The following is a 23,969-nucleotide window of genomic DNA, read 5'->3' on the forward strand; positions in this document are numbered from 1 at the left end:
ACTAATTCTTTGTTTCCTTTACAAGGCTTCTTGGTCGTGGGGACCTAATGGACATGGTGCTATTCTGCTTGTGAACTGTGACAAGGATGAGGCTTTTTCTTCGAAGCCGGACAACACTGATAATTTGGTGAACAGTCTTTCGGGTATGGAGAATTATGCGCACACACAATTTGGACTCATTTGCCGGAATTTTCTGGCTGTTCGCTTCTGCGGCATTTTCCAGTCCCACCGATGGTGCATAGAACGGTAAACCCCATTTTAATCCGAAGACCTCCACTGCCGGCCAATGATGAGCCACCTCCGCCACTGCAAGACATACTGTAGGTGATGGGCAAATCCCGCCCATTGTGGTCTCTACAGCAGCTCAAACAATAAATATAAACTCCCCCACATTGCAAATATATATAAATGTTTGAGTTTTGCAGAAAAAAGAAGGCATGCTGTCAAAGCTTTTTGTCTTGCACTCATCAGGACAGATTCACAATAATACCAAATCTCGCAGGGAACAACAATTTATACTGCATGAGAAGAGAGTGCTGATTGCAGTACAAATTGTTGTTCCCTTTGAGATTTGTCGTTCTTGCGATTCTGCGCTTTTGAGTGCAAGACAAAAAACCTCAAGTTCAGAACTACTATGAAATATTTCCAGAGGGGGAACGTGAACCTGCTTATGGGATAAATGCAATGCGGGGTGGAACTTACAGCTGTTAGTGTCACATCCAGATTTTGTAGAATTGTGGCAATACACCAAGCTTTACGGCCACGGAATAAGGACATGTGTAAGTTCAAATCGCGTTTGGAGGTGTACAATGTGGGGAAGTGTTGATAATAAACTTTATTATTGTCACCAGTAGTCTTACATTAAACACTGCAAAATACCCTAGTCGTCACATTCCAGCAACTATTTGGGTACACGGAGGGAGAATTCAAAATGTCCAATTCACCAGCAAGCATGTCTTTCGCGACTTCGTTCTCCTGTGTCTGCGTGGGTTTCCTCCCACAGTCCAAAGATGTGCAGGTTAGGTGGATTAGCCATTCTAAATTGCCCTTAATATCCAAAAAGGGTAGGTGGGGTTACAGGGATAGGGTGGAGGTGTGGGCTTGAGTCGTGTGCGCCTTCCAAGGGCTAATTCAGACTTGATGGTTCTATGTAGGTGGGATGCGAGTTCTCACTCAGCCAGCCTTTGGCACATGGTGCTGAACTGAGTCATCAGATTGAACGTCCAGAAGAGCAGGAAAAGACGCATGGTACTGGAACCACATCCTGCTCTTTTAATTTGTTTCACTGGCACTTTGAAAGAGAAATATAACCTTGATTTTTTTTTTATAATACTGATGGGTGCAGAAAATAGAGAATATTTCAATACAGGAGACCGGTTAGAATGAATGGGCCGAAAGTAAGGTTAGAAGCTCCCTTTCTGACACATGTAATAGACTCAGCACTTTTACGGAGAGGTGAGGAGATAACCTAAAAAGTGGGCATTATTTTTGTTTTAGATTTGAAGGATATGTCTCACATGATTTTAAGAACTGAAGGACCACAGATTCTACAATCTGGCTACAAATTCCAACTCTACGTTTCAGTCTCTGATAGGTACAAAGTGCAGGTCTTTCTGAGAGAACGAGGTGAGTCCATTTATCTGCCCATCTACCTATCTGCTAGACTTGTACCAGACTGTATAATTATTGTAAATAACTAGTTGTCCAATGACAATGAGCTACTGGTATAAACACACCGTGCGATTTGGTGCAACAAGCAAACGACACCAAAGATACATTGAAAAGAACAAGAGGAGCTGTGTAATTAGCAAAAATGGCATTGGACAGTTCAAGAATGGTTCTGAACAGTAAACTGTGCCAATGCACCTGGGGTATGGCATTCAGAAATAAAATAGTCCACGCTAACTCAAACCTTCTATTTGTTTTAACTTTGTGCCATTCAGATACCACTCCAGAACTCGACCACCCAAGGGTGCGAGTAAAAACATTATCCCACCCCAGGCAAAAGTTACGCTTTCCCTTTTCCTTTGGGGAATTAATTCCATACAACGTAGATGAACAAATAAAGACACAAGTTGTTGAAAACATCTTTTAGAGTGGTATATTGGGCTAGGAGTGTGCCTATGTATGCTGTACATTCATGTGGCTACGTTTTCAGAGACTACAATGATTCCGTCATAGTTCTTCATACTGGTACCAAAGGGTCAAATCGACTCTGAATGGTATCTTTCAATTTTGTCCTTCCAAGTCACGATATGTCCACAGCACAGACTCACAGCTCCGTGATTCGCTGGACCTCTATCTATAAGCCCGCTGACAATGGAATGCTGCTCGAGGTCAGAGTCGCTCGGTTTCATTTTCTTTTGCCCCAAGTGGAAAGAAGGGAACATCATCAGGAACGCCATCGTGCGAGACGGGAACAGTAGCTCTTTGGGATCTACGTCACTTTTCTACATCAATGGGGGAAGGTCAGTGCAGAACAGCATCCCACACCGAAGTGGGTGAAGATGAAGGAGAGTGTTTATCATAAATTCTTGAATTTAAACTAGTCCCGCAATCTTTGCATCATATCATATTCCTTTTATCTTGGATCCCTCAGGGCGTTTGCTGCATGTCTTGGGAAACCAGAAACTATCCTTTGTCACCAATTACACGTTTGGGAAGAAAAAATATGATTTCTTCATTGAAGGACTCAGGTTTCCAGATAAGGATTTTGACGGCTTGGTGACTATCAACCTCAGCCTTCTAGAATCAATGGTAAAATTCTATCCCTCCCAATTCTCTCTCCTCCACTTTGAGGAAGGCACTGAAACTTGATGGTACTGTCCTCTAGTACCTTACTAAATGGCTGTGATTCATCGGTAAACTTAGTTCACGAGTACCTTCATGCTGACTAAACAGTACAATATCCGGCGGGAGTCATTGATTAGAGGTATGAATTGGGCTCATTTTTGCAAACCAGTGAGCCTATCTGAGATCAGTTAACTCAACACATTAAGGCTGAGTAACAAATCTAGTGCTGCACTTGCATTGCATTATCGTGTATCATTAATGACTAGCTTCCTTGTATGTAATAGCAATAGCTCTTACACAGTAATCTCCAAACACTGTACTCTTTAAGAGTTGTATATGTTCAATTTCTGGTGACTCTGGGCTAATCCTGGAGGGTTGGCAACGCTAATTAGTGTATTAACATTTTCAAACACATTTTCCAGACTGTGGGAGAAGCTCCGATTTTCACAGACCGAGTTGTTTTCCGTATGGCTCCTTGGATTATGACTCCGAATACTCTGGCCCCTGCGGAAGTGTTTGTCTGCAGGTAAGAGGCTGTTGCTTAAAATACCAACTGGCATCCTTGCTGGATCCAGCATTGACTCCAGTTCAGCTTAACATCAGGTTAAAATAGCTAGATTGCGCTATTTGGAATGTCGCAGAGTGTTTTATAAGAATGTATAACATGGCTGAATGTGGAGAGTTGTATGATGTTACAAAATTGTCGAGGGAAGCACAGTAAAATTCAGTGATCACTTAATCCCTTTTGTCTGCAAATTATCAGACACTGCGACCAGTCTATTATTAAACGTCTTACTCGGGTGCCCTTATTTGCAAGATGAACAAAGGACAAACGCAGGTTCTTGATTCAACCCAAGTTTATTTTCATGCACAATTGGCGCGATCTTCCCAAGTCTCCGAGCGAGTGTGTTTAGCTGCGTGTTTCCCGGCGACTTGCATTGAATAAGGGGCCTGAACAGGAAACGTGTGCCCGAGGTCGCGCACAGCCCCGTTTTTTACAATGGGGGGGCTCCATTCGGCGGAACTCTCCAATGTAGCCCGAGATCGTGACACCATTTTTAATGACCCCTTGCACATCCTTGGCAGTGCCAGGCTGACATCCTTGTGATCAGGTAGGAATACTAATTAGCCATCCTTTGAGACCCCCAACTCTCAAATCTCCATTTAATTCATTTACATAGTGTGGGCATTGCTGGCTAGTTTGTTATTGCTCATCCCGAATTACCCTTAAAAAAAAAAAAAAAAAAGTTGGTGAGCTGCCTTCTTGAACCACTGCGGTCCATATGGTGTAAGGACACTAACAGTGCTCTTAGGGAGGAATTTCCTGGATTTTGTTTCCATCCTGACATTTGATGTGTTGGGTGTCCTGGATCACATACAGGTCACCAACACTTGAAATAGTGCAACACTATTTTATTGAATCATTAACTGTTTAAGCATACTCAGACTGTGGGTGAATACAATACTAGCTTTAACTAAAGACCTTTGCCTTGTCCTAACCAGTCGATGCACTCAGCACATGGTGAATGTCTGTGTTGCAGGCTGTGAGCTCTGTCCTCCTAGCTAGCTGCGACTCGAATGAGCGGGAACTGTGATGCTCCCTGTCTTTATAGTGGGTGTGCTCTCACTGGTGATTTGCTGCGGTGTTGTGTGTGTTGATTGGTTCCACTGTGTGTCCATCAGTGTGTGTCTGCACCATGATATACTGGTGTATATTATGACAACATTCTCATCATTTGTCTGGCACATTGGAGACTCACAATCTAATATACAGCTTGCTGCCATTGTCTCCAAATGTAAACAGCTTGCACCCAACCCCCCCCCCCCCCCCCCCATCAAACCACCCAGGTTTGCTACCCCCACCCCCCTCCATCAAACCACGGATGTTTGCTGTCAGACAGACTTCACAACGGTCACATCAGCCTCGTAATGTTTACCTTTAAATCGAAGACACAGTTCCAAAACATGACAATCTTATAAACATCATTTGTGTAAAGGAAGCTTGTTCTGCTTTCTAAAAAATATAATTTTAAAGTACCCAATTCATTTTTGTTTCCAATTAAGGGGCAATTTAGCGCGCCTGCACATCATTTTGGGTTGTGGGGGTGAGACGCATGCAGATGCGGGGAGAATGTGCAAAGTCCACACCGACAGTGGGCCGGGATCGAACCTGGGTCCTCAGCGCCGTGAGGCAGCAGTGCCAACCAGTGTGCCACCGTACCGCCCTTAAAGCTTGTCCTACTTAATTTGAGATTTCATGCCTGTCAGTGGTTAGCACTGCTGCCTCAGAGCACCAGGGACCCAGGTTCAATTCCAGCCTTGGATGACTGTCTGTGTGGGGTTTGCACTTTTCCCCCCATGTCTGCATGGGTTTCCTACAGGTGCTCTGGCTTCCTCCCACAGTCCACAAAGATGTGTAGGCTTGGTTACAGGGATAGGGTGGGGGGAGTGGGCCTGGGTTGTGGTGCTCTTTTCAAGGGTCGGTGCAGACTTGATGGACAGAATGGCCTCCTTCCGCATTGTAGGGATTCTGTGGATATTAGGCGGCTAAGTTCGGAAGAATGTTCCATTTTTCAGAGCTAGCCTATTTCATCCTGGGGGAGCATACATTTCACTCTAAAATAGCTTTAAAAATCAAATGATATTGAATATTATCAATTAGTCGGAACAATACTTGAACTTTTAAAGGTAACCTCATTTCATTTTCTCAGCGTAGCAGGTAATGAAAAGTTCCTTAAGGAATTCAAGGCTGTGGTGGCAAAGGTGAACTGTAAGCTAACCATTTGTCCCGAGTATATGAATCGCAGAGACCGCTGGATACAGGCAAGACCATTTATTTCTAAAATTCCAGTCTGCAGCAACTGAGAGTGCATGCATATGCTGTTTAAACATTATTTAAATTCCCTGTGGATCAGAGCATGGTTAATGTTCTGGACTGAAAAATCCTCAGGCAAAACCAGTCAAAAGCTGTTTCATCTGGGTCCACTCATCTACTCCAGGTTTCCTCACCAGCTTCTAATTCATTCATTGAAATTGGGTGCATTAGCCAAGCACATGGCAAAATTTAATGCCCTTTCCCGAGTCCGGTTTGGAGGCGGGTGTCCCCACCACCTTCTCCCTCTGCCATTAAATCCAGGCAGGAAAGCACAAGAATGGCTGGCCCACTGCCAATTGAGACCCTTAAACATCCTTATTCCAACCAGCAGCAGGTGAGGGACTCTCTAAGCAGGGAGCCCGAAAGGAAAACCATATCTGATTTGCTCGAGGTGTCCCAGCGAGGGTCCCTTGTTCAAAGGCACTCATTTGATCAGGGGCTCTAGCTGAGACCCAACTCCTGCCCTTGCTGCCAACCCCTCCCTTGAATCCCCACCATGCTCCCTCATCTGCCCTCTCACACACATTTATTGACTTGGGTTCCTCACAGATCCAAGCCTTTCCCTGGGTGTCTTGCTGACATTCACCACCGCTCTCCTGATAGTGATGCCTGCAATGGAGGGCCTCCAGCGACTGATTGGCTGGCAGCTTTCAAAAGAGGTTGAATATCTGCCGTCAGAATCCTTCCCTGGGGAAGGCTAGCCGCTGGCCATTTAAGTCTCTCTGAGGCACTTGATTCAGCAGGCCTTTCCCCAAAAGAGGCGATTCAGGATTCTCTGCACCTCGCCGGCGGGTGGGCAAGGACCACAGTGCCTACATTAAATACCATACTTTGTTTGGCAGCATACACGTAATTAAATTATTGATAACTTGACAATAAAGATAGACAACTGAACAGTTGCCAGTTAAGAGAACCATCAACTCTGCAACCCAAGGAGAAACATCGTCTTTAAATGTATTAAGTAAGTCAAAAATACAGAGCTTTAACTGGAAGAACGTTTCTTCCATTAAGACTCTCTTTACAGAGAATTACATATTTTGACTTCTCTCAGAAATGGGCATTTTGCTGCAGCTTCACTACTGAAACGTGAAATCTTTTTGCCCTTAAACTTGCTGATTTTGTAATCTCAAACTTATTTTTCAAGTTTTCTTCTCACCATTTTTCACTTTTTTGTTTTTGCATTCTATCTGAGTTTGCCTGCCTCGCTCCGTGTACCTCCATCTTTCCTTCTTTACAGGATGAAATTGAATTTGGTTACATCGAGGCCCCTCACAAATACTTTCCTGTTGTGTTGGATTCCCCTCGAAATCGTGAACTGAAAGACTTTCCATACCAGAACATTCTGGTAAGATAGAATTGTTGTTTTTTTTCATTCATAGGGCAGCACGGTGGCGCAGTGGTTTGCATTACTGCCTCACGGTGCCGAGGTCCCAGGTTCGATCCCGGCTCTGGGTCACTGTCCGTGTGGAGTTTGCACATTCTCCCCGTGTTTGCGTGGGTTTCGCCCCCACAACCCAAAGATGTGCAGATTAGGTGGATTGGCCATGCTAAATTGTCCCTTGATTGGAAAAAATGTTCCAAGTCAAATTTGGCCATTTTAGCCATTTGCCTTATTTTAGTAAAATCTGCCTTGCCCCAATCCAAAACCAGCTTTTGAAGGTCAACGTTTTTTCTTTGTCCATAACAAACTTGAACCGTACCGTGTTGTGATCGCTATCACTAAAATGCGCCCTCACTGCCACATTGAACACTTGTCCGGCTTCATTCCCCAGATCCAGCTCTGCTCCACCTCTTGTTGGGTCTTCTACATAGTGATTCAAAAAAACTCCCCTGAATACATTTCAAGAAATTTGCCCCCTCTAAATCTTTTACACTATGACTATCTTATGTTGGGGAAGTTGAAATCCCCAAGTATAATAACCCAATTATTATTGTTACACACCTTTGTAAATTGTCTACATGCGGTGTCCGTAAGCTGCCTTCTTGAACCCCTGCAGTTCAAGTGATGTAGGTATAGATCACGCTCCCTGACTTTTATCATTGAGAATTGAAGAGCAGTGAAAGCCCAAAGTGAAGGATGTCATCAAGAGTGAAAAATGTGGGAGAAAAGATGGGACCAATCAAGAAGTAACGGTTAGAATTGCCAATTCACCATTGAAGGAAGGTGGGAGATTTGAAGCCCAAGTTGAATTGAGAATTTTTCAAGCGTTCAAATAAGAGGTATGATGATAAAATCTGCTTGAGTTCACCTCTTCAGGCATCAGGATGGAAGGCGCTGACACAAGTGCCTAAAAGTGGGGAGAAAGATTGCAGACTTGGTGGAATGTGGTTGTGTTCCCCATTCTGGGCCCCTCTCTTTTGCCCAGAAGTGTCCTCCTGCATAGGAACAGGAAGAGGCCATTCAGCTCATCGGGTCTGCTCTGCCATTCAATAGGATCACGGCTGATCAGACACTTGAATGTTTTTTACACCTACTATCCCATAACCCTTTACCTTATCGTAAATTAGAAAACCTCTGCTTTAAACATACCCAGTGAATGAACATCGATAGTCCTCTGGGGTGGAGAATTTCAAAGATTCTCAACCCTCTGTGTAAAGGACAAGAGCAGCAAATACCTGGGAACCCCACCACCTGGAGTTCCCTTCCAAGACACTCACCACCCTGACTTGGAAATATATCTGTTCCTTCACTGTCGCTGGGTCAACATCCTGGAACTCCCTCCCTAATAGCACAGTGGGTGTACCCATGCGTCAAGGACTGCAGTGGTTCAAGAAGGCAACTCACCACCACCCTCTGAAGAGCAACTAGGGATGGTGTTATGGGCGAGGTGTTTTCAGAACCCCAAAATGTATCATGGAGTTCAACCAATCTCTCCCTTTAATGGATTTGTTGCTTTTCCTAGCACACGGCTTTTTCCCTAAGTGTGGGATTACAATTATGGACACGTGGGTTTTTAAACACAAAACACTGTTTATTCCATGAACTCGACTAACATTTTAAATAAACATTGGATCTCTTAACACCCCTTACTTCAAAGATAACTCAGAAAATATTGCAACAGTAAATAATTCCTTAAAATGTTCCATCAAACTTCCAAGAGACTTAACACCTTTAAACAAAATCACATCAGGTTAAAGGCTTCACAATTACAAGTTTAAATCACCCAAATGATCCAGAGATAGTCTTTCATGGCAGAGATCCAGCTCACTGTAAACGCAGGCACACACCCAGCTCTTTTCCTTCAAACTGCAAAACTAAACCTGCCAAAATGGCTGATCTAAATCCAAGCCCCAACAACTCTCTGACATCACTCTTTTCTTAAAGGTACATTGCTTAAACATCCATGTCTTAAAGGTACTCTCACATGACAATGGGCAATAAATGCTGGCCTAACCAGCGACCCATATCCCGTAAATGAATAAAAAAATTAATTCCCCTCATCTCTATTCTAAAGGCATCCACCTCTATTTTGAAATTGTGCCTCCTGGTTCTAGACTCCCCACTCGAGAAACACCTTACCTGCGTCTACCTTGTCTACTCCATTCAGTATTTTGGAGGTTTCAATGAGATCGCCTCTCATTCTTCAAAACTGTTGAGAATACAGGCCCAATTTCCTCTTCATAAGTCAGTCCCGCTGAACCTGGAACAAGTCTTGTGAACCTTCGTTGCACTCCCTCTATCCAGAAATTTCAGAGCTTGTAAATATGATACAATTACCCTCAATCCAACTCATTTCAAGATGGCTTCAGGAGAGAATGGCCAGGTGGCACTGAGGCCAATGGCCATCCCATTTAAAAGGCAAAGGTGCTACTGACCATCAATCTGTAAATATGCTGTATGGATATGAAACTGTTAGTGAGCTCATTTTCTATATATTACCAACTTTCAATACTGTTCTTTATTTTCTATTCTTGTGTAATTGCCTAGGGCCCGGATTTTGGACATGTAACCAGAACGTCTGATGTGGTTAACAGCCTGGACTCCTTTGGCAATCTGGAGGTCAGCCCTCCTGTAAGAGTCAATGGAAAGGAATATCCAATGGGAAGGATTATCATTGGAAGCGCTTTCCCCACGTAATGTTATTTTGTACTGAGGAGAGGCATTTAAGAATTTGTCATTTGAAACCCAGACATGTTCCTCCATGTGATCGTTATAGTTTAAATTTTTGTTTTTCCCTTGTTTTTCACGAAGCCAATGATCCATGAAGTTAACGAGCAGAAAGGGTGTTGAACTGCTTTGGGTCTCAGAGGCTGAACACACCTTTTCTCTTAAAACATTTTTTTTTAAGACTACCCAATTTAATTTTTCCAATAAGGGGCAATTTAGTGCGGCCGATTCACTTACCCTACACATCTTTGGGTTGTGGGGGTGAGACCCACCCAGACACAGGGAGAATGTGAACACCACCTTGCCAAGGGCCATAAATGCTGGCCTAGTCAGCATCGCCCACATCCCGTGAACTAACACATATAGTTTTAAACAGTCTAGCTTCTCCGCCTCTGGTAATGTCTAAAATTAAAAGTGTTGCTGACCTCCTTGAAGTATCCTCGGTGTTAAATGGGTTTGGATAAATCCAGGATGCGAAATGTAAAAGGCCAAGTAAATAAAGAGTGAGCCTGTGCTCCACCTGGAGTTCTCCAATTTCGGTACAGAAATGGTCACCGGAAGCTGGACCACATTCACTGGACCAACTGCTGGGCAAGAGCGTGGCTAGGAGCAGTGTAAGGACACCAGTCACAACAGGGACTCTCATGCAGGTCATTTCCTTATTGCATGGGGCAAGGAAGGAGTAAATTTGATCACATGGTTGTGTCTATCTGTGCACCAAACCTTGCAATGGGGTGGAGCTGCAGCGGTAAAACATCTTGTGGGAATGTAGGTATTACCTGCCAATCTTCCATGCCTGAGGACCTGTGCCAGTTCCAAATACCCGGGTCAGGGTAATTTTCCTGTTGGGGTGGACATCGACGGTGCCAGTTTTGGCAGAAGAGATGAGAATCTCCCAACAGCACCTTGCCACAACCTTGAGAGCCCAGATTCCTGATCAAGGTGTTCTGAAATGGGTTTTATAATCAATTCAGTCACTAAAAATTGTTTCTTTTGTGGTGACAATTTTTCAATCAATTGCGATTTGGGAAACTGACATTTGAGATAAGTGTGGTCCGCACTTCTGCCAGGATCTGGTCTGGGCATGGACATTCCCTCGCATCATGTGAGCAGACTTGGCAATATAGAGGATGAAATGGCGGGATATCATCCCTCCCTAATCTTGTCTCATCCGAGGAAGTCGGCATTGATCGGACCCTTTTGCTGGCAGGAACAAAAGGGACCCAGATCCCATGGAACTGTATTTCTCCACAAATTCTACCCCCTACTCCCCCCATCTGGCTGAAGACTTTCTGGGCCAAGGCATTGGTCACTTTTGTGCCCACTTGTCATTTTTCCAGGAGTCCAGCCTCTGCGAGCTACGCCAGCACCCACATCTGGGGATAATGTCAGTTTAAATGTAGATTTTGGAAATTGCTAACTGGTGTAAATTTGTATTTCTTTGTACGTTACTGTAGCACTTCTGATGGGAGGAACATGGCAAAAGTAATTCGTGATTTCCTGTACGCTCAACAAGTCCAGTCTCCTGTTGAACTCTTCTCTGACTGGCTGCTAGTGGGTCATGTGGATGAGTTCATGACCTTCATTCCAGCCCCTGATAGAAAGGTAACCAATCACGCTGAGGCCTACAAATGCACTGTTCATGTACCAAGATGTGTATAACATGGAACAAGTGGCAGCCAGAGAGCATGTCCTGTCCCTCACATTCCTCATGAAAACAAAGTGAGGGAACGTTCTGCAGCACCTTGGAGCCACTCCTAATTGATGAAAAAATATTCCTTTCATCGTTGGATGTTCAAGGTTCTGATCTCGGCCTGGATAATCCAGAACCACCCAAATTGGAGACCGAGGCATCTCATTGGACTTGGCATACCGGCCTTGGGTTTAATGCCGGGTCCCGGAAGGATTCATTGGCTGTAACGTGCTTTGAGATGTTCTGAGGTTGTGATAGGCTCTTTGTAAATTAAAGTTCTTTCTTATCTTACTGAGGGAATCATAACCTTTAAGATTCTTATATGAACTCTTCACTTCTGTAGGGTTTTCGGCTTGTTCTGTGCAGTCCTGATGCCTGTTGCAAGTTGTTCAAGAAGCTCGAGCAAGAAGGTCATGGGGAAGCTCAGATGTTTGAAGGTGAGTTTCTGACCAGCTGTGGTCTGTAATAGATAGTTGTGCATGCATCAAACCCAATTCTTTCTTCACACACTAGACGCGTCTCTTTGGTCACATTGCGCTCGAGCGAGAGCATGAAGCAGCTGGAGAATACCTTAGCACCTCGTGGGATTTACCCAAGTCCCGTGAGGCGCTGGAATCGGAATTCTGCCCAAAAGGGGAGGGATCAAATGCGCTCCCAGAAGTTAGTCTGAAATCTACTTCAGGTCTGCCTGTCCAGGATCTACTGACCTCCCTCAATTTACTGGGTAGGCTGGAGCCTGCGTTGGTTAAATGCTGATCCACAAGAACGCGGTGTCTACCGGGCTATCGGAGACCCCTGGGTGGTCAGGGTCAGTGTAGGGTGACCCCCTGGCCCTCACCCTGGAACATAAGCACCTTGGCACTGCCCAGCTGGCACCTTGGCATTCCACCCTGGTTTGAAGGGTGGGTGGGTGCAGGGCAGGTAAGTAGGGGCCTCGGTAGGTTGGGGGGTAGCGGGTGGTGGTCCTGGAAGGGAAGGGATGGTGCTGTAAGGGGGCTTGGGGGGAGGGGGGCAGGGACCCTAGCAGAGTGTCCTCACTTAGGGGTGGGCAGTGCCCTGTGTGCGAGGGGTGGGGGGGTGACATTTCCCATGGGTGGGGGCGGGGGGACCCACAAGCTCACTTGGAGATCGGGGCACTCTTTCAAAATGGCGGCCTGATCTCGGAGTTCAGCTCCCCAGTGCTAAAAAAAAAATTCTAAGTGTGGGCTCAACTGGTGAGAAACTCCCCAGGGCCCCAAAACGTGACGTTTCATTGGATAGTGGTGGGGAACTCTCCTGCAGAGCCGGTGGGAAACTTCCTGAAAAACCCGCCACAAATTAATTTCAAATTTTTCCGGAGAATCATGGCCACAGTTTTTTTTGAGTTGACCGTTTCCATTGCTGAAAATGGGCAGAATGTCTACCGCACAAAGATAAATGTTCTCTTTGGGTGTGGCTCTAAACAAATGTCATAAACTCCCTTTTGTGTTTGACTCTGATACCATGCTGGTCTTTTCTGTACATGATCACGCAAGCGGGATCAGATGACAGCTAATTAACTAGGATTAAGGGAGCTAGAATTCCACAATTTAAAGGACCTGGGTCAGATTAAGAGACACAATAAGAGTATAAAGAGTTTCTAAGTTATGAAGCTTGGGAGCAACAAGAGAGGAAAGATCCTAGAACTATCGAGAGGCTGGAGGCTAGAGATGAGATTACAATTATCGATCTTGTGTCCTATTGAATACTGTAAAGTTTTTCAGTGATTCAGTATGAGGAATAAATCTTAGTGTCATCTTCTGCTTGAGCTAAAGTTGTGGAATCTGTGACCATTATGTTTCGAGCCCAGGGTTGAATAATGCAGGGGTTGGCAGGGATAATGGTGACCAAGAATAAAAGTAATCTCTATAAACCTCCAAATGTTCATAAGGGGGGTTTGGTTTGAAGAATGCAGAGGGTGGTTGACAGACTACTGATGGATCTCACTGCAAAATTATAGAGTCACTGTTCAAGGAACCAACTGAATAAGAACAATAATGTGTCTTTATTTTCCAATCAGGTCAAAACACACAGTCAATCAAAATAAACAAAATCCTTGGCAATCAAAAACTGCTCGAAGACAATGTGTATGTGCAGGTCAGTTAGTGAAACAATAAGGTTAGGTTTAATCATACTCGGTGTGAAATTCTTTATCACTTATTCATTTGTTTTTTTTCTCCTTTTACCCTTTCTGATCTCTCTTTCTTAGCAATGTGTTGACTGGAACCGAGATGTTCTCAAGAAGGAATTGGGGTTGGACGAAGAAGATATTATCGATATTCCTGTGTTGTTTACATTGGATCAGAAACATGGAAAAGCAATGTCGTTTTTTCCAGATATGGTGAGTAATATCTGAAGTTTTGGAAGGATACGATAGCTCCTCCCGTCCTCCACTGCTGAAACCACGGCCCATACATTAAAAAATATATATATATATTTATTAAAGTTTTTTTTAACAAACAATAACTCTCCCCCCCCCCCCCCCCCCGGTAACAAAATAACACAAAATCGCATTGAGCAAGATATATACATGGCAAAATGGTATATTTACATAGCTTTGCTCGCCCGCATGTGCCAGTTTCCCCCACCCTCCATGTTATCTCCTGCTCATCCATCCCCTCAAACAATCTCTCGTTTCCCCCCCCCCCGCCCCCCCCCCCCCACCCCAGGGTTGCTGCTGCTGCTGATTGACCTTCCTCTAACGTTCCGCGAGGTAGTCTAGGAATGGTTGCCACCGCCGGTAGAACCCCTGCGCAGACCCCCTCAAGGCAAACTTAATCCTCTCCAGCTTTATGAACCCAGCCATGTCGTTTATCCAGGCCTCCACGCCGCGGGGCTTCGCCTCCTTCCACATTAGCAAGATCCTTCGCCGGGCTACTAGGGACGCAAAGGCCAGAATGCCGGCCTCTTTCGCCTCCTGCACTCCCAGCTCATCCACTACTCCGAATATTGCTAGCCCCCAGCTTGGCTTGACCCGGACTTTCACCACCTGAGATATTGCTCCAGCCACTCCTCTCCAGTGCCGGGAATGACCAAAACATGTGGACGTGGTTCGCCGGACTCACTGAACACCTTCCACATCTGTCCTCTACCCCAAAGAACCTACTCCACCTCGCCCCCGTCAAGTGCGCTCTGTGAACCACCTTAAATTGTATCAGGCTGAGCCTGGCACATGAGGAGGAGGAGGAGGAATTAACCCTACCCAGGGCATCAGCCCACAAACCTTCCTCAATCTCCTCCCCCAACTCCTCCTCCCATTTACTCTTCTGCTAGGGCTTCCCCCTCTTCTTTCATCTCTTGGTGTATTGCCGAAACCTTGCCCTCCCCGACCCATACACCCGAGATCACCCTGTCTTGAATTTCCTGTGCCGGGAGCAACGGGAATTCCCTGACCTGTCGCCTCACAAAAGCCCTCACCTGCATATCTCTAAATGCATTTCCCGGGGGTAACTCAAACTTCTCCTCCAGTGCCCCTAGGCTCGCAAATGTCCCGTCAATGAACAGGTCCCCCATTCTTCTAATCCCCGCCCGATGCCAGCCCTGGAACCCCCCCGTCCATCCTTCCCGGGACAAACCGGTGGTTACCCCTGATCGGGGACCACACCGAGGCTCCCACTGCACCCCTGATCCGTCTCCACTGGCCCCAGATTCTTAACGTTGCCGCCACCACCGGGCTCGTGGTATACTTTGATGGCGAGAGCGGCAGCGGTGCCGTCACCAACGCCCCCAAGCTCGTTCCTTTACAGAACGCCATCTCCATCCTCTTCCATGCCGCCCCCTCTCCCTCCATAACCCACTTGCGGATCATCGCCACATTTGCTGCCCAGTAGTAGCTCCCTAGGTTTGGCAGCGCCAGCCCTCCTCGGTCCCTACTGCGTTCCAGGAACCCTCTCCTTACCCTCGGGGTCTTATTCGCCCACACAAACCCCATAATACTCCTACCTACTCTCTTTAAAAAGCCCTTAGTGATCACGATGGGAAGGCACTGAAACACAAACAAAAACCTCGGAAGGACCACCATTTTGACCGACTGCACTCTACCCGCCAACGAGAGCGGCAACATGTCCCATCTTTTGAAGTCCACCTCCATTTGGTCCACCAACCTCGCCAGATTCAATTTGTGTAGGGCCCCCCAACTCCTGGCTATCTGGATCCCCAGATACCGAAAACTCCCCACCACCCTCCTCAGCGGTAGGTCCCATATCCCTCTTTCTTGGTCCCCTGCCTGTAGTACAAAGAGCTCACTCTTCTCTACATTGAGCTTATAGCCCGAGAACTCCCCAAACTCCCTCAGAGTCTGCATGACCTCCACCATCCCCTCCATTGGGTCCGCCACGTACAGCAGCAGGTCATCCACGTATAGCGACACCCGATGCTCTTCTCCCCCGCGGACCACCCCCCCCCTCCATTTATTAGACTCCCTCAGTGATATGGCCAAAGGTTCGATCGCCAATGCAAACAACAGGGGGGACAGGGGGCACCCCTGCCTCGTTCCTCGGTACAGCCGAAAGTACTCCGACCTCCGCCTGTTCGTCACCATACTCGCCACGGGCGCTGTAAAAGAGCTTAACCCAGCTAATAAACCCTCCCCCGAACCCAAACCTACGCAACACCTCCCAGAGGTAATCCCACTCTACTCGGTCAAAGGCCTTTTCCGCGTCCATAGCTGCCACTATCTCCGCCTCTCCCTCCGATGTCATCATTATCACGTTTAAGAGCCGCCGCACATTGGTATTTAATTGCCTGCCCTTTACGAATCCCGTCTGGTCCTCATGAATCACCCCCGGGACACAGTCCTCAATCCTCACGGCCAGCACTTTTGCCAATAACTTAGCGTCTACATTGAGGAGCGAGATCGGCCTGTACGATCCACATTGCAGTGGGTCCTTGTCTCGCTTCAGAATCGAGGAAATTGTCGCCTCCGACATTGTCGGGGGCAGGGTCCCCTCCTCTCTTGCCTCATTAAAGGTCCTCACTAGTAGCGGGGCCAACAGGTCCACATACTTTCTGTAGAACTCCACCGGGAACCCGTCCGGCCCCGGGGCCTTCCCCGCCTGCATGCTCCCCAAACCCTTACTCAGTTCCTCCAACCCGATTGGTGCCCCCAAACCAGCCAACTCTTGCTCCTCCACCCTCGGGAACCGCAGTAGGTCTAGGAATCGTCTCAACCCCCCCCCCCCCCCATGGGGGCTGGGATCTGTACAGCTCTTCCTAGAAGGCCTTGAGTACCTTGTTTATTTTTGTTGCACTCTGAACTGTGGCTCCCCCTCCATCTTTGATTTCCCCCTATTTCCCTCGCTGCTGTCCTCTTACGGAGCTGGTGTGCCAGCATCCAACTGGCCTTTCCCCCGTACTCGTAGGTCGTCCCCTGCGCCTTCCTCCACTGTGCCTCCGCCTTCCCTGTGGTCAACAGGTCAAACTCCGTCTGGAGCCGTCGCCTTTCCCCAAGTAATCTTTCCTCCGGGGCCTCTGCGTATCTCCTGTCCACTCTCAAAATCTCCCCCACTAACCTCTCCCTTTCCATGCCCTCTGTCTTCTCCCTATGAGCCCTGATGGAGATTAGCTCTCCCCTGATCACCGCCTTCAACGCCTCCCATACCACCCCCACTCGCACCTCCCCGTTGTCGTTGGCCTCCAAGTACCTTTCGATACACCCCCTCACCTTCCCACACACCACCTCATCTGCCAGCAGTCCCACGTCCAGCCGCCACAGCGGGCGTTGGTCCCTCTCCTCTCCCAGCCCCATTTCCACCCAGTGCGGAGCATGGTCCGAAACGGCTTTCGCAGAATACTCCGTCTCCTCCACCGTCGGGATGAGCGCCCTGCCCAGAACAAAGAAATCTATCCGGGAGTAGGCCTTGTGCACGTGGGAAAAGAAAGAAAATTCCCTGGCCTGCGGTCTTGCAAACCTCCATGGGTCCACTCCCCCCATCTGATCCATAAACCCCCTGAGCACCTTGGCCGCCGCCGGCTTCTTTCCCGTCCTTGATCTGGAGCGGTCTAGTGCTGGATCCAGCACTGTGTTGAAGTCCCCTCCCATTATCAGTCCTCCTATCTCCAGGTCCGGAATGCGCCCCAACATGCGCTTCATGAATCCAGCATTATCCCAGTTCGGGGCGTATACATTTACCAACACCACCCACGTCCCTTGCAACCTACCACTCACCATCACATATCTCCCTCCATTATCCACTACGATAGTCTTGGCCTCAAATGACATGCTTTCCCAACAGAATTGCCACCCCTCTATTTTTCGCGTCCAGTCCCGAGTGAAATACCTGTCCTACCCATCCCCTTCCTAACCTAACAAGGTCCGCCACCTTCAGGTGTGTCTCTTGGTGCATAGCCACGTCTGCCTTCAGTCCCTTCAAGTGCGCGAACACTCGAGCTCTCTTCACCGGCCCATTCAGGCCCCTCACGTTCCACGTTATCAGCCGGATTGGAGGGGCCACCATCCTGTCCATTCCCTTTCAGCCAGTGCAGCAGCAACCCTTCCCCCCCCCCCCCCCCCCCGCTAGATCCCTGTCTAGCTTTTTTGCCCCCCCCCAATTCACTCCCGTAAGTCAGCTGACACCTGCTGACCCCGGCTTCCCCCGCCATCCCTTTGACCCCCGCCCCCCCCCCTGTGTGGGAGTCTCCCCATCAATATACGTTCCTTCGTTCCCCTTCCCGCCTTTCTTCCCGCACGCGGGAAAAAAAACCTGCGCTTTCCAAAGCCTGCCCCGCCCCCTCTGGCGCAGCTCCTGTCGCGGCCTAGTCTCTCTCCCCCAGCCCATATAACATTCCCTGCGCGTGATTGCCCCCCTATATACAACAACCATCATACTTCAACCCTCAAACACCCCCCACCCTCACAAACCCTCAATTACAGTCCAACTTTTCAGTTAGTATAAAGGTCCACGCTTCTTCGGGCGTTTCGAAGTAGTGGTGTTGGCCATAGCCCATACATTTTTTAACCTGATGGCTCGATGTTTCCAATGCTCACCCAGCCAACTTTCCTGCTTCAACCTCCACAAGTTTCAATAAGAAGTCTTATAACACCAGGTAAACGTCCAACAGGTTTGTTTCGAATCACTAGCTTTTGGAGGGCAGCTCCTTCCTCGGGTGAATGAAGAGGTGGGTTCCACAACCACATATAAAGACAAATTCAATGATGCAAGATGATACTTTGAATGCGGGTCTTTGCAGGTAATTAAGCCTGTACAGGTCCAGGCAGGTTAGAGGTGTGAATTGTCTCAAACTAGGACAGTTGGTAGGATTTTGCAAGCCTAGGCCAAATGGTGGGGGGGGTGAATGTAATGCAACATTAATCCAATGTCCCGGTTGAGGCCGTACTCGTGCGTGCGGAACTTGGCTATCAGTTTCTGCTCGGCGATTTTGCAATTGTCGCATGTCCTGAAGGCCGCCTTGGAGAATGCTTACCCAAAGATCAGAGGCTAAATGGCCTTCAGGACGCGCGACACCTCTTTAACCAGTGATTATCCCCCTCTCCAATCGCACCGTCTGGACCTGTAAAGACTTAATTACCTGCAAAGACTCTCATTCAAAGTATCATCTTGTATCATTGAATTTGTCTTTATATGTGGTTGTGGAACCCACCTGAGGAAGGAGCTGCGCTCTGAAAGCTAGTGATTCGAAACAAACCTGTTGGACTTTAACTGGTGTTATAAGACATCTTACTGTGGCCACCCCAATCCAACGCCGGCATCTCCACATACAAGTTTCAACACACTGGAAAATGTTCAGCCTGAGTCCTGAAATGCACTATAACCCGATAGTCCACATCCGCTTCCAGTTTAATTGGCTCTCTGTGCATATATCAGTTAATTTTATAATATACCCACCCAAATGTACACAAGCTTATCTTGTCCCACCTTATTTTATTGGCCTCATTCTGTTTTGCAACCCACATATATCCTTTGTTCCTCTCGCACTTGTTATCTGACATTCCACGATTGCTGGTTTCTCAAGCCAGTTAGTGCACTCCTGTTCTCTGGAACTGACGTGCAGCAAGTCCCACTCCCCTATCACAGAATCTCACAGTGCATAAGAGACCTTTCGGCCCATCAAGTCTGCATCAACACGTGAAAAACACCTGGCCTGGCCTGTCTACCCAATTTTCATTTACCAGCACTTTGGCCCATAGACTTGAATGTTATGACGTGCCAAGTGCTCATCCAGGTACTTTTTAAAGGATGTGAGGCAACCCGCCTCCCAGGCAGTGCATTCCCGACTGTCACCACCCTCTGGGTGAAAATGATTTTGCTCAAATTCCCCCCTTCACCTCCTGCCCCTCACCTTGAACTTGTGTCCCCACGTGACTGACTCTTCAACCAAGGGCAACAGCTGCTCCCTATCCATCCTGTCCATACCCCTCATAATATTGTATTCCTCGATCAAGTTGGCCCTCAGTTTTCTCTGCTCCAACGAAAACAACCCAAACCTATCCAACGTCTCTTCATAACTTAAATGTTCCACCGCAGGCAACATTTAAATTACCTTTGCACCCCTTTCTGGTGCAATCACCTCCTTTCTATAATGGCTGCTCTTTCAGAGGGTTGGTGTAGACTAGATGGGCCGAATGGCCTCCTTCTGCACTGTAGGTATTCTATGATTCTAACTTCTTAATATCATGCCATTCATTGAATTCTCCTTGTCAAATTACTCCTTCCAAAGTGTAATCACCTCACTTTTCAGGGTTAAATTCCATCAGCCACTTATTTGCCCATTTGATCATCCAGTCTATCTTCCGGTAACTCAGGACACTCAACCTCGCTATCGACCACGGCCAATCTTTGTGTCATCTGCAAATTTACTGATCCCCCCCCCACATAGTCATCTATGTAATTTATATGAATCACTGTGCTCCCTAACATATTATTGGCTCTCAGAAAAAAATGTCTCGACTTTAAAATTCTCATCCTTGTTTTCAAATCCCTCCAAGATCTTGTCCCTTCCCATCTCTTCCAGCCCCCAAACCCTCCAAGGTAATTTAATTCTGGCCTTTGAGCATCCCTGATTTTATTCACTCCACCATTGGTGGCCATGCTTCAGCTGCCAGGGCCCTCCTTCCCTAAACCTCTCCATCTCTGCTCCTGCCCCTTCGTCACCTGGCCTAACATCTCCATAAGTGGTTTGGTGCCAAATTGTCCTTCATAAAAATCCAGTGAAGCGGTTTGGGATGTTTTACTACATTTAAAGGTATTTATCAGTTGTAGAACTGTTATTGGAACTACCTGTCCAGTCCCTTTTTTGCCACTTCTCTTTCTGTTTTCAGAAGTCTCGTCAAAACACTTCCCTTTGACCTAGCCTTCCCCCATCCTAACCTTCTCCCTGTATCATATCCGTATCCATTGTTTTGCCAGAAATTCTCTGATACTTCATCCAAAAGACTATTTTCATAGATGGTCGCAGTCCCAGAGAGATTGTGCAGACAGTCCAAGCTCAAACCTGTCCTCTAATGGCCCCCAAAAGAAGCACAGATTCAGTATATGGCCCTCAGCCCAGGTTACTCTGAAATCTGATGTACTGACAGACCCCCTTTGTGGCTATGGAAGGACAAAAAGTGATTGCTGTGCCTGAGGCACCCCTGGTGTCTGTGGCAAGAGTTCTAACATAAATTCAGCAGCATGAGAGCCCATTTCAGAAGACAACATCGGTGTCTTCAAAAGGATGGACCATGCAAACAGCAGTGTAGTTGAGAATGCAATTTGAATAAGTGGTTTCTGAAATGTGTGAAGGTGCAGCTGTGTGAATCTTGATCCATGGGTTGGTTTAGCAACAAATAGGCTGGATGCCAAGGCACCCAGGAGATGCAACGCAGCCACTGGAGCCATAAATAAAAGAGTAACAGGCATCTGTGTTCCTTTAGGTGAATATGATAGTCCTTGGCAAATACCTGGGCATTCCAAAGCCGTTTGGGCCTCTGATAAATGGGAAATGTCCACTGGAACTGGAGGTGCGCGCAGCATTGGAACCACTCGGCCTGGATTGTAACTTTATCGACGACTTTGCTGCCTATCATTTGTTGACTGGTGAAATTCACTGCGGTTCCAATGTTTGTCGAAAGCCATTTAGCTTAAAATGGTGGAATATGGATATGTAATGACCACCAACACCAAAGTATTCTTTTTAGTTTTTATTTTGTGTAGCAATAATAAAATGCAAATTACTGACAAAAGACAAAACCGTTACCATTGAAACACCATTTCGCAGTCTGAACTTAACATTTATGCTTGATTACTTAATTGTTCATCAGAGTTTGTTTCCTGGCCATAGATCATTGATCCAGTGTTTTATGCCTGGTTGGAGGCATTCTGAAGCTTTGATCCTGTGACATTATAACCACATCTAATCATATGAGGTTGGGGAAGCTAGCGTCAGGAAGAACTTTGATTTGAACAGTAACTATAGGAAGTCGCTGAAATTGCATTGACATTCTGATTTCCCTCAATAGCAATTTTAATGTAATGCCTCAATGATAGATATGTTATTGTTAGTAATTGGTGTAATGCTTCAGTATTGACATTCACCTTGAAATCACAGAATCCCTCTGAATTGCAGACGGTCCAATCCGACACTTCAGTTGTTGTTTTCACTGGCCTGACCCCTCTCATCTCCTTTTTGAGTCTGGTTTAGATTCTAGTTTTGTGAAAATGACTTCTCTGACTGGAAATCTCAGACTTCACTCAGTTCAAGAACCCATCCTATGTTTTTCTGTTTCCAACCCCTTGTTCCTCATCCACCAACCAAAATAAATAATCCTTCAAATAAACAGGTTACCAGGTTTTTCTTACGGAGCTGCTCATGCTCCGTGCTGGTGCTACAGTTCTGCGGGAAATGCTGGTTCGCCTGCCCATCCAATTCCCCAGTTTCGATCTCTTCCTTGATCACCATTCTCCAGTTTCTCTCTCCTTTGAACCGGGTGCCACATTGGTTAGCACTGCTGCCTCACAGCACCAGGGACCCGGATTCGACTCCGACCTCAGGTGACTGTGTGGAGTTTGCAAGTTCTCCCCATGTCCGCGTGGGTTTCCTCCCCCAGTCCAAAAAATGTGCAAGTGAGGTGGATTGCCGATGCTAAATTGTCCCTAAGGGTGCAAAGGTTAGGTGGGGTTAGAGATAGGGCAAGGATTAGCTTGGTGTAGGGTGGTCTTTCAAATGGTCAGTGCAGACTCGATGGGTCCTTTAGGGATTCGATGATTGTATTCCCAAGCCCCAATTCCCTTCTCTCCATCTTTCCCATTTCTTCAACCCTAATCTTGGAGTGGTCGTATATTTGAGTCTCCTTGTCCATTTCATTCAATGGAAACTGTTCAGACGTCGACTATGCCAGGCATTTTCAAAGTGGGGGTCGTGGCCCGCGGGAGGGCTGTGGAGCCATCCATCGCGGCGTTCCCGATCGCGTGAATTCAGGCGCGATGACCGCAGCAGCTGGTGTTAAAAATGCCAGCTGCGAGCGGCTTTAAAAATGACGTGCTCTGCAGGCGTGCCTGCTCATCAGTACGCATATCCGGAGCCCAGAGAGAAACACCACCTCCTCCTGACATCTGTGCGCTCACCCGGGAGATTTAAAAAAAAAAAAAAATTCAATTCAGTTTTCCTGCATCTGTATTGAATATGCTCAATGGCTGAGCCTGCAGAACTCTCTTTGATAGTGAATTTTAGAGATTAAAAAGATTCACAATGCATTGAGTTAAGTAATTCCTCCTCCTCGATGTCTAATATTGCCACATTGTAATGGCTGTAAACCACCCCACCTGAGGAAAACTTGCAATCTGCACCTGCTCGGTAGAGTCCTGAGAGAATAATACCTGTTTCAATGAGGTCATTTCTCATTCTTCGCTACTATAGACTATAGAGTATAAGCCCAGGATCACCTCTCACATTAAAGGTAAGAGAAAATGGTGGGTCACGAACATCGGCGGGCATGGGTCCCGAAGGATGGCCGGTTGGTAAAAATGGGTCCCGGGCAAAAAAGTTTGAAAAACACTGGACTATGCTATTCCTTTGTCTGGGACACTATTCTAGATTTATAAAACACTACCAGCAGCAGTTTGGTGATTCTTTGAGGAAATGTTACTGACCAGGCTTCAGAAGTCCTAGATCTGAGACCTGCAATTCACACTGGTATTCATGTTTAATGCATTTGTATTGAATTTCCCTCTTCTGTACTTTAACAGAGGGATCAGCCTTTTTATTTTGAACCGGTTAATAATACCTCTGCTTCAATGGTGGCTTTTGAATTAAAAAACAATGAGCTCACTGAAAAATGTATGTTCTGTCTATTCTTGGCGCAATTAACTCCAATATTATTGCTCACCAGTATTTACTTAAACTTCTTGTAGTCAAAGGGCTTTGAGCAGTAAGAGGCACAACAATAATAATCATCATTATTGTAATAATAATCTTTATTATTGCCACAAGTAGGCTTACATTAACACTGCAATGAAGTTACTGTGAAAATCCCCTAGTCGCCACAC

At 46.7% G+C, this 23,969-nt stretch overlaps 1 protein-coding gene across 3 annotated transcripts in view; it reads left to right on the forward strand.

Moving 5' to 3' along the window:
* The window catches only part of padi2 (peptidyl arginine deiminase, type II), a 41,036-nt gene extending 17,277 nt beyond the window's left edge, over positions 1-23,759 (forward strand). For all 3 annotated transcript variants that reach the window (XM_072478348.1, XM_072478347.1, XM_072478349.1), the window contains 12 exons: positions 26-143; positions 1,498-1,626; positions 2,600-2,757; positions 3,216-3,319; positions 5,505-5,616; positions 6,906-7,013; positions 9,597-9,742; positions 11,234-11,381; positions 11,813-11,906; positions 13,508-13,584; positions 13,697-13,828; positions 21,359-23,759. In XM_072478348.1, the coding sequence (XP_072334449.1) occupies positions 26-143; positions 1,498-1,626; positions 2,600-2,757; positions 3,216-3,319; positions 5,505-5,616; positions 6,906-7,013; positions 9,597-9,742; positions 11,234-11,381; positions 11,813-11,906; positions 13,508-13,584; positions 13,697-13,828; positions 21,359-21,592 (1,560 nt within the window). In that variant the 3' untranslated portion in view covers positions 21,593-23,759. The remainder of the gene's footprint in view (positions 1-25; positions 144-1,497; positions 1,627-2,599; positions 2,758-3,215; positions 3,320-5,504; positions 5,617-6,905; positions 7,014-9,596; positions 9,743-11,233; positions 11,382-11,812; positions 11,907-13,507; positions 13,585-13,696; positions 13,829-21,358) is intronic.
* The last annotated feature ends 210 nt before the right edge of the window (positions 23,760-23,969 follow it).

The sequence above is a fragment of the Scyliorhinus torazame genome, chromosome 16, assembly GCF_047496885.1.
Source record: "Scyliorhinus torazame isolate Kashiwa2021f chromosome 16, sScyTor2.1, whole genome shotgun sequence".
NCBI classification, from domain to species: domain Eukaryota; kingdom Metazoa; phylum Chordata; class Chondrichthyes; order Carcharhiniformes; family Scyliorhinidae; genus Scyliorhinus; species Scyliorhinus torazame.